The following is an 11,878-nucleotide window of genomic DNA, read 5'->3' on the forward strand; positions in this document are numbered from 1 at the left end:
AAGACAACTAAGTTTTTAACACAAAAAGTTCAATAACTTAGTAACGGTTGAGATTTCATGGTATGTTTAGAACGTTTTCTTTTTCTCCAAATATGACAGTCAATCATCCCTTAAGAGGTTCTTAACCATGAACCAAACACCCTATATATATATATATATATATATATATATATATATATATATATATATATATATATATATATATATATATATATATATATATATATATATATATATATATATATATATATATATATATATATATATATATAGATATATATATATATATATATATATATATATATATATATATATATATATATATATATATATATATATATATATATATATATATATATATATATATATATATATATATATATATATATATATATATATATATATATATATATATAAGTCAATGTTTATATGTATATGATTCAGGGACTCCCAAACGGCTTAACCGATTGCCGTAAAAATTTACACGTAGTAGACATTTGTTATGGAGCGTGTTTGTGTGCTATTGGTTGAGGATTATCTGCCCGTCAGATGACGTTTCGGAACAAATTGTGTACTCCTATTTCGTTTAAAGTCGCAGTAACGCGCGACGGGTTTACACTAGCTTAAAATAAAATTATTATGGATTATCACTCATTATTAATTTGATGTCTGTATCTAGCTGTTAGTATACAGTGTTGCCAAAACCATTTCATCGAAATTCTCACGACAGCTGGGCAACCTAAGTAGAATGTATCTATAATACGAGTTTTTCCAACTGTTATGTTTCCACGTATAATGTGTCAAAGTGTGTTAGTTGGTATGAAAACACAACACCTTGATATTTTTTTCAAAATCAAGTAAAAATATGTTTTTATCTATTGCCAAATAGGACCAAAATTAGGTAAACAACAGTGTCCCTTGAATAAATAGTGGAAATTGATAATTTTGATTTACAAGATCACGGCTTCTAGTTTCCTTAAATCTCCACAAATCATCATTATCATTGGTCAGTAGATAACGGAAACTGATGATTGACGTCATTTTGAAATAAAAAAATGTCGGCTTCTGTAACCGGAAGAAAATCATAGACAAAATTAGTATCATTTAGAAGGTGGTAGTTAGTAGATCGTTGAAATTGATTATTTACTCCATTTTGAATGCCTAGGTGGTTGAGAGGAGATTATATTTTTTTCTGTTTATCATAGCTCTTATATTGTGACAACCGTAAAAAAAAATCAAATACCAAATTTCACATCATTTGGACAATTCTGATGCATGGTCTACTCTCTATACCTCATTGCAGGAACAACATCCACCATCTGGACGGAAACTGGGGCGGCCTGGCAGATTCGTTGCGAAGTCTGCACATCTCCGGGAACTCCATCACCGAGGTGTCATTTTTCACGCACGAAGACAAACGACCCAACCACACAGTTCCCACCTTCCAGGCCTCATCGTCGATTATTAGCGCCAAACAGCATCAATCATCGCAGCCGCAGCAGCTGACGAAACCGTTTGCCAAGCTGAAAAAATTAGTCTGGTTGGACATTAGCTCGAACAGGATAGCTCACATCAGCCCGAACACCTTTCCGAAGTCATTGGTCACGATCGATCTGTCGAAGAATATTTTGGGTCAATTTCCAGCTGCGGTACTGGAACATTTGCACGATTTGAGAATTCTATCTTTGAAAGATAATTTAATCGTAAAATTAAACGGACTGGAGCTCGGAGCGGTGAAGATTAAGTTCGAGAAGTTGGATCTCAGTGTCAACTTAATAGATGAACTCCCGTCCGGGTTGTTTAATGGAACAGTTCGGGTTAAGGCGATCAACTTCGATAAGAACTACATCCGGTCGATTCCGGCGGAAGCTTTCCGTGATTTGGGCGTTATACATATGGTACTGGCGTTTAATTTCATCGAACAGGTGGATGACGAAGCGTTTTCAACGCTGGAAAACAGTTTGGAGTATTTGGATTTGGAACGTAATCGGTTACTAGTGGTGCCTAGTGCGATTGGTACCTTAAATAAGCTGCGGTATTTGTATTTAACATCGAATGAACTGACGGCGGTGGGTCGACTGCCAGGAACGTTGAAAGTTTTATCGCTGAGTGGCAATAATTTCACTTCAATTCCGGTGGATGGACTGGCTAATTGCACCGAACTTTCGTACCTTAACATGGGCTATAATAAAATTGCTGAAATCGAGGAAAATGATTTCGTCGGATGGGGCGCCAACCTGCAAACATTGTTGCTGAGGAACAATAAAATTACCAGCCTTAATTATGGGGCTTTCAATGGACTGGATACTATTAAAGAGATCAGTTTAAGCTTTAATGATATTCACTACGTGCATCCGAATGTGTTCGATAACATTTCCAGCACATTGAAGATTCTTGAACTATCGTTCGGAATCTATCGTGAAGAATATCCGATGGATGCGCTGAGCGTGCTAACGGAGTTGATGTGGCTTGGACTCGATAATAACAATTTGAAACTAATTCCTGATGAGGCCCTTTCACAACTCGGCCAGCTAACGTACGTAAATTTCGCATTCAATCGTATTACTTCCCTACCACGTACGGTGTTCCGGGCGGACATACACAAAAATCTCGTCGAGATTGATTTATCATTCAACCTGATCGAAACGTTGCACACCAACACGTTCGATAATTTGGAGCTGATTCAAATCATAAATTTGTCCTCGAATAAAATAAAAACCATCGAGAAAAACAGTTTTTACGACCTGCCATACCTGACGTACGTGGACCTGTCCTTCAATGGCATTCAGAATGTGAGCGAATGTGCGTTCAGCTTCCTACCGGCACTGCTCAGCGTGGACCTGATGCACAACGAGCTGGGCTCGTTTTCACTGAAACTGTTCAAGCACGTCTCGAATGCCACCACCCCCATGAGGCTGAACATTAGCAACAATGCGATCGATAATTTCGACGGCGACGTCAATTCGTTGCTGTACGTTTATTCACTGGACGCCAGCAATAATATGCTACACGACCCGGCCGCCTTCCGTGCATTGGCCTACTCCCTCCGGATTCTCTATCTCAATTGGAACAATTTCAGCACGCTCGGAAATCACGCCTTCGGTGATTTGCAGATACTGGAGATTCTCAACCTTGCCAACAACAATATATCAGCATTACGAAGGCGCAGCTTTGCCGGGTTAGTGAACCTCCAGGAATTTGATTTGAGCAACAACAAACTAGAAATGCTTCAAATTGAGCAATTTTCTCCTTTGAAAAAATTACGTCTGCTGAAGCTTGGCAATAATCGCCTCCGAGCAGTGCCACGGGATGCTTTTCTCAATACTCGAATCGAGTATTTGGATCTGTCCAACAATTTGTTCGCCGCTTGGCAAGCAACGGCATTTGCGGACATTGGGTTCACCCTGCGCTCCATTCAGTTCAGTAATAATCTCTTGGAATTTCTTGATTCCTACATGTTCACTAGCACTCAGTTTCTTCTCGAGCTGAACCTCTCAAGCAACCAAATCAAGCTCATTCCGGAAAGTGCATTTGCCAACCTGCACAATCTAACCATTTTGGATATCAGCTGGAATCCGTTCATCACAATTAACTTTAAAGAGCTCTTTCTGAACGTCCCTCGATTACGTGAATTAAATCTCCAACAAACTGGTCTGTATCGAGTGCCATCGTTGGTTCTGCCCCAGCTTGTCTCCCTGGACATTAGCCACAATCACGTTCAGGAAATCGATTCACTCGAAGAACTTTACTACCTCCGAGAATTCTACGCCGATAATAATAAAATCAACAACATCACCAACCTGCTCCGAAACCTGCCCCAAGCCCTCCGAGTCCTCGACATCTCCCGTAATCCCATCCGCAAAATATCCTTCCACGATTTTGGTCTAACGCGCCGCCTGGAAGAACTCTACATCGAAGACATCAAAATCGCCAACCCGGACATCTTCATCAAACTGCACAGCCTGAAAAAACTACGCATCAATTCACAGCACAACTTCTCCGAGCTCGTCTCGAAGCTGCGTGGCCTCCAGGAGCTGTACGTGAACGTTTTCGAAGAACACATCGGTGATGATATGTTCACCGCAAAGATGCACACCATCACCAAGCTGAACTTGCTGGAAATTACCGGCCGCCGGCTGGTTTCCATCCACCACAAGGCCTTCGTCGGATTGGCCCGGAATCACGATCTGAAGCTGCGGATACGAAACACCCTGGTGAACGATCTGCCGCCGGGGATTTTCTACGCGCTCAAGTACATTCCCAAGCTGAGCATAGATCTGTCGGATAATATGCTGGTGGCGCTGGCGCCCGATAGCTTCTATCCGAATGCCAGTTCCTGGGATGCGGTGGGAACTCGGAGCGTAACGGGGGGGATGGACATCTCCAACAATCCGCTGCAGTGCGACTGCGGGCTGGTGTGGCTCGGCCACTGGCTGAGGCGGTGGCTACGGGAGACGGCACAGGTCAACCTGATACCGAAGGACGAAATGAAGCAGATGATGCGGGTGAGTGTTGTTTTTCGATTTACCTAATGCTTTGGCTAGTGTCCTTCGGTAGAATCATTCTCAGATGAGTTTGCTTCGCATGCATAAGCGACCAACCATACAAACATTGAAAATTCGTTATTGACCTGTCTATTTTCAATTTCAATAAATCATTCTCATCTTTAGATAATGTTTTCAGTGCAAACATCGCGCTTCCATAGTCGGCTACAGCCTACTGGAAAAGAAGGCATGCTATTCTGTAAAATATATCTTTTTCTCGATTATGATGATTAGGATAGTGAAATTTTGACACATGTTACGGTACAGACGTAACGTGAAGAGTCATTACCGTTTTGATGTGTGTGCACTCAGGGCTAGGGCTCGGACCCAAAGGATTTTAGGGACTCAGCACTTAAGATAGCGATAACTTCATATTACTTGTGCCATACAAACAACAAAAAAGAGACCCCCATACGTTTTGTTGTGAAAAAAATGTTTGTAATCATTATTGAATTATCGGGAACTCACTGCTGACCACAAGCACATTTACACATGGGCACTTAGAAAAATATAAAATTATAGTAGCTACCAGCATGTCGGCTTTAAGAAAATTTCGAAAAGCGGTTTATGATGTCAGATACACAATCAGAGTGAATCGCTTTAAGCTGTTAATTCGTATATTCTTTAATACGTTTTTGTCTTTCTCAATAGAAAGGTATTGCAATTGCTCTGAAAACCGAAGTTTTAACGGAGACCCGGAGGGCCGAGTGACATATAGCATTCGATTCAGTTCGTCGAGTTCGGCAAATGTTTGTGCGTGTGTATGTATGTGTGTATGTCTGTATGTATGTGTTTTTACATTTCTTATAAAAGAAATGTATAGAATTCGCTCAAACTTTCAAGATTTTTTCCGAGGCCCGGAGGGCCGAGTCTTATATACCAATCGACTCAGCTCGACGATTTGGGACAATGTCTGTGTGTGTGTGTGTCTGCGTGTGTGTGTGTATGTAACGGACAAATTCTCATTCGTGTTTCTCAGCAATGGCTGAACCGATCTTATCCAAACCAATTTTAAATGAAAGAACTAAAAAACAGTATGAACGCTATTAATTTGTTTTTGATTCTGATGTTTAGTTTCCAAGATATGAATGTTTGAATGCGTAAAAATGGCGTTTTTTGCAGTTTTTTTGAATTATCTGCCGAAACTGACATGACAGAATAACAATTTATATGTTTTTAGACAGCTTCAACGAATACCTTTCGAACAAGCTATAGATTGTTGAAATCGGACTATTATCAAAAGAGATATTAAACATTAAATACGGACGAAAGATTTTTATCATTTCCCATTGCCAGAAATATGACCAAAAAATGTAATCTATTATTAACGCCAAAACGGTTTATTTTAAGTCAATAGTATCTTCGGAGAATTTAATGGAGGTAATATGCCCTTTCTTTTGGTATTGTGCTGTTGCTGATTAATCCCCCTATGAGTGAGATATTTTCACAAATTTTCTTGGAAGTGATTATATCTAAATGATGCCTTCAGCAAATTTGTAGCTCTTACTTTTGCGAATAACTTTACTGAAGACTTCAAATATCTATTTTGAATACTTTAAAAGTTATGGCTTGTTGTTTGTTGCTTACTCTTTGTTGGCTATTTATTGTTCAATATAGTAATAATCCATTGAAATAAGCCAAACATTATTTCGATAAAACGAATTTTGTATTTCATTTTTCTATCTACAACCGCTAGAAATAATCACCGAACACTTCCAAGTTGTCTGGAAGGAACTTGACAACTTATCAGTGCAAAAATGTTCATTTGTGCGAACCTTCTGACTGCAATTTTTCTAACTTATAACCATCGGATCGATCTGAAACATATCGGAAAATGAAAAGCGAAATAAATAACCCCAAGCAACGGCATAGCCAAGAGAAGGTTTTGGAGTTTAACACCATGCAACCCCCCCCCCCCACCACACCCAAAAAAAAATGGATTGAAGTTGAAAATTTATTGATGCAGACTGATTTAATTCAATAATACAATAACAATTATCTGATCCGTAGATTGATAACCTGTTGTTGTAAACATCATGAGGACTTTTGATAAATTGTCGGAATGGGGTCCTGATATGTAACTGATCTATTGGTCTTGATTTCACAGTTGTCTAATAGCATCAATATCAAATTCCTGCCTGAAAACATTCCAATAGAAAATTCCAGAGTTCTGTAATCAATAATAATCCTCAGATTTCTTTTCAAATTGAGCTCGCTTTTGTAGAGATGTACTGTAATAAGGGTCTTTATTTAATAGAAAGCGAAGTTAAAATTTATTTAGTGTCTATGAAACATAGAACTGCTCACCAAAACATTGCATAACTTTCAACATTTGCTAAAAATGTTCTTGCCTTTCTCATTCACTCTAAAATTCGTCAATCTAATCCCGACCCGGAGGGCCGAGTGTCATATGCCAATCGACTCAGTTCGTCGAGATCGGAAAATGTCTGTGTGTATGTATATGTCTGTATGCGTGTATGTGTATATGTGGAAAAAAACTTGACCTCTGTTTCTCAGAGATGGCTAGACCGATTTACACAAAGTTAGTCTCAAATGAAAGGTACAACCTTCCCATCGGCTGCTATTGAATTTTCTATTGATTGGACTTCCGGTTCCGGAGTTACGAGTTGAAGAGTGCAATCACAAAGCAAATTCCCATATAAACTGAAATGAAAATTTTTCAAAATCAAATTTGTATTTTGGATGCCAAATGACTTTAAAATGCATGAAACACTAAAATGCATGACAAAAATTGACTTTTTTTGGACTTTGGTACATTTTTGCCTTTCTCATATAGAAAGGTTATGCAATCACTCTAAAAATCGTCAATGATACCGGCCCGGAGAGAATATGCAGTGAGGGGTTGCTACTTTAAAATTAAAACTAGTTTAAAATTTGTTAACAAGTTGAAAATTTTCGGCAGGACCCGGATCTCCCGGATCTTTCTGCATAATCCGCCGCTGGTTTCAAGCGATGTTTCAGTATCACATAGTATCTCAAGATCGTGGCTGTCGATCCGTTGTATGTATGTGCAAATCGTACTGAACATGTAATATTCATTTGCACCATTGTATTGAACATAACCAGCCATGGAATCGTAGTCTGGACAAATTAGACAAGCACAATTGCACCACTAGGTGGATTAAAACAGGTTTTTATTTTGGGAATGCGTCGAGTTGAGACGAAAACGTAATATGATTAATAACGAGGATAACACTTTCCGAATGTAGAGAGAAATTTATGAAAAATGACGATTTCCATTCGACTCTAGCAGGTCCTGATCGATTTTGATGGGCATTTGATTTTTGGTGTATATGTATAGGTCAAATGTTCAAAAACAGTAATTTAAGGTCAAGATAGCATCATTTTGAAACCGCCAATTTCGGAAGTTTAGTATCTTCAATGGGTTTTACAAACGTTAAACAGCGCATCATTTGATAAAATAATTTTGACGATATATCGTCCAAGAAGTATTTATGGTGAATTTTCTCGGGTTAATATTCATGACAAGTCTCAACAAATTCGCTAAAGACACGAACTCTGTTACTATTTTCTGAAAAATTAATTCTGCATAATTTTATAACTTCAAAAATTACGGTTTCGGAATTATGCCGTTTGGACAGTAAGATCGATTTTCACCAAACCCCCACCAAACCGAATTTCTGACTACACCGCTGACTTCCAGTAAGTAAAAACAAAGTCGTTCTACACTCGTTCACAAGAAACGTCTTCGAATGCTGAATATCTATTATAATACATTAAAACCCCGATTTTATCAGCCAAATATGAACATATGTTTGATGGGCTCTAGCAGACGAACAAGACAAAATTCGAGTAAATCCTTTCTTGAGCACGTTTTCCTTATCATGGAGATGGAAATATGTAAAGTAAAAAGTTCATCATAATCAGAAATAGTTATCAGACTACATCAAGGGACGGGAAGAATATTTTAACAGCTTCAGTTTATTATAAAGAAAAAAATTGCCCGATTTAGTCAATGTACCCATTTTGTCAGCCTAAAATACACCATGAGACTGATAAAAATGGGTCTTTATTGCATGTATTATTCACTGTGTTTCACATTAATAGGTATATTTCACTTTTGGGGTTTTTTTTATTGCATCGAACTACAACAATTTTTAGGTAGTTTTCAAGGGGTTCTTCCAAAATTTGGCGAACCTATTCCAATTCGTATACCAATTAATCGGTATACTTAAGGGTTTATATGTTGCAGATAGAGAAAATACTGAAATTTTTTTTCCTACACAATATTACGAAAGCAATTTTTCTTAATAAGTTTGTAAAAATTATAAACTATTTGAAATTTTTTAATAGTTTAATTTTTTCTTTAACCGTGATTTTTTAATAAATAGTGACCATCGCTTCACAACGTAGTCTATTTTTCATGGCTTGCGATGAGCACGATCTCTCGAATTGCTGAACTGAAAATTATGGAATAGAAATTAATTTTTAGTATTCTTTACAGATTTAACTCGCCGCGCAGATAGCACTGAATTAGACCCGCTGGTGCCCTAAGACGATTTCGCTAGATTTTCAGAGCACTGTGCACCCAGTGCATTAACGCAAGTGACGGAAGGTTATCGAAAAGTTTCGCGAAAATGAAAATTTCAGTAATGATGATGATTTTCCCAAACGGTTCGTTTTCGAAAGGTTTTTATTTGTTCTTTGGCATTAGGATTAGCGATAATAATTCAAATCAAGGATACTACTGGAAAGTCACCTTTAGAAAAAGTCGATGTCGAAGTAAAATTTGGAACTATGCACGCATGCACTTCAGAGATAGCGTGATTTCAGGAGCTGCGATTTCATTAAATTTTCTTAGTTCTCAGTCGCGTTGGAAATTTGAGTAAAGTATAAACTTCAAATCGATTCAAAAAAAATCGATTTTTTTGGCTCAGTACAATATATAAATTCAGTTTTCCCACCACAATTTAGATATTTAGATATTTTATGGGCCATTTTTTCGCTTTCCCATTGATTTGGTTTGAGATTTCTAGCACTGATGTTGTCCTATGCTGATTTGAGCGATTCTCTGAGTCCTGCCACTATCCCATGTAATATGTGTTATCAAAAACATCGCGAAGCATCACGTTCTAAATGTTCTCAAACGATATAATATCCGAAGAGAGTGATAAGAGTTATAAGAAATGTCTCATCACACTGTTAGGTGGATTAAAAGCGTTTTTATATAGTAAGGTTTAAAAAGCTTCAAAAACCTGGTCTGTAGTGTATTGGCTTTGTGTGGGGCTCACGACTCACGTTCGTGCCTAACCACTAAAAACATTCCTTACTTTTTACGCCCTTCTTCCCCACGGAACTACGTCATCGTATTACTTCGTGGGAGGGTTCGTTGTGCTTTCGTCGCACCTTTTTCTTCTGCTCTATCTCAGAGCCTCGCTTGGTTTATGGAGTGGCTCGACCTATGAGCTTTGATTTAACTCTCGACTCTTCTCTTGCTTGTTGTCTCCATCTATCTACGTCGCCGTTTAGCTCTCGTCCCCGTGAGCGGCTTAGGGGGATGCCAGAGTGAACGCGATTCGCGACGCGACGCGATGCGAAGCGATTTTTGACACATCGCGCGACGACGCGCGACCGAGCTCCGTTTATTTGATTCCTGCAAAATAATACAGTATATGCCAGAGTGGAAGCGACGCGATGCGATGCGCCAAGCGATTTTTTGCGCGATGCGCGACCAACCAGTACATGCACAGGTTTTTCGCGCGAAATGAGGCGATCAATTTCAAAATTTGATTTCACTATTACGGATGAGGATGTTTTTGTCGATGTCACAGCACTCATTGGACCTGTCTTCCAAAGGTGTGCGCTGTGGGACCAACAATCCCGCCATTACCGGAACCTTGTGAACCAATGTTGGAAAGATGTTTCGGATGAATTGGGAATACTGGGTAAGTAAAATTTATGAACAATTTTTAAATTGCTTTTAATGGGTACTGTGAGTGACCGAGTTGATTTTTCTCAAATGTTATACTGGTTCTAAAGCCTATATTTTTTAAATTTCAGGCGATGTTGCAAAAAAAAGGTGTACAAACTTGCGTGACACTTTTGGTCACGAACTGCGTAAGCTGCCAGTATTGAGATCCGGGGATGCTGGCCACTAAATCGTTTCCTCTAGCTGACCGCATTTCAAAAGTCTACCTTTTGCGTCAATAAATGAAGCCCCGGAAAACAAGTGGCAATCTCAAGCCGCAAAGCAAAGTGTTTGAGGACGTTGAGGCATTGGAAATCCCAACTAGTCAACTAGAAGCATTCGAGGCAGCTTATAGCTCCACTGGGCGATCATCAAGTGCTCCTGTCCCGCTTCCCACTTAACGATATAAAAAGAACAACGAAAAGAACGCTCAAGCAGAACATCTTTTAGAGTTTGAGCAGAGGAAGCTAGAACTGCTCGAAGAAAGCTTCATCTCGCGACAGGGATGAAGATGAAGCTTTCTTTGATAGTCTGCTACCCATGTAAATACATTAGATACCCCAGAGAAGCTTCAGTTTCGAATTGTGCTACAATAGACAGGATTATGTGTAGGCATTTGAATGTTTTGTAAGAAATCTTCCCCCTCGCTAATAACATCTCTATATCCTTCCCTATCAATGATAATATTGTGCAACATACAGATAGTTTTGGTAACATCTACGGTCATTCCTTTCAATTGGTTTCATAGTAGTCTCCATTTAGCATTTATTGCCCCGAAAGCAGACTCGATCGATTTCTTTGCTCTTGAATGTCTTGAGTTAAAATTTTCTTCTGAAACAGTGATATCTCGTCGAGCAAATGGTCGCAAAATATGTTTTAACAGCAGGTAAGCTTCATCAGCTAGGAAAACATATAGCATGAATATGTTTGTTCCGGAAAGATTACTATCTGGTGGAATATCTAGTTGTCCCGGTTCCATCAAGTACTACAAAAAAACCTTTTTGTAGTTGTGGAACATTGACCCAGAGTGTGGTGGACATTGCACTCGATTATTCTTGCCACAACAATGGGGGAAGTTCCACAAAATCCAGAAAACTTGCGCTTTTTGGTTAAATAAATGTTGGGTTGGCTATGGCATATGAATTGGCTAAAGCTTTATCCATAATGTAAGACAGGTCTCCTTAACGATTTCAGCGGCCGTAGATCTTCCACAGCGAAACGTGTAGGATAGTGCGTTGAACGAGAAACCTATAAATATTACACTGTATTGATATATAAATAAAAATATTTAATAATTCAATCCAAAAACAGTTTATGACATTTTGCTAATATGTTGTCACGATAGAACGTAGGGATTGTAGAATTAATTTGTGGTATTCTACAA

The 11,878-nt window shown here is 38.6% G+C and overlaps 1 protein-coding gene across 1 annotated transcript; it reads left to right on the forward strand.

The window, feature by feature from the left end:
• Window positions 1-795: 795 nt before the first annotated feature.
• Window positions 796-10,895, forward strand: LOC131679523 (chaoptin-like). Its single transcript, XM_058960263.1, has 3 exons — window positions 796-809; window positions 1,304-4,505; window positions 10,743-10,895. The coding sequence occupies exons 1-3, from the start codon at window positions 796-798 to the stop codon at window positions 10,893-10,895; spliced, it is 3,369 nt and encodes a 1,122-aa protein (XP_058816246.1).
• Window positions 10,896-11,878: the final 983 nt, after the last annotated feature.

Source organism: Topomyia yanbarensis, chromosome 2 (assembly GCF_030247195.1).
Source record: "Topomyia yanbarensis strain Yona2022 chromosome 2, ASM3024719v1, whole genome shotgun sequence".
Classification (NCBI taxonomy): Eukaryota; Metazoa; Arthropoda; class Insecta; order Diptera; family Culicidae; genus Topomyia; species Topomyia yanbarensis.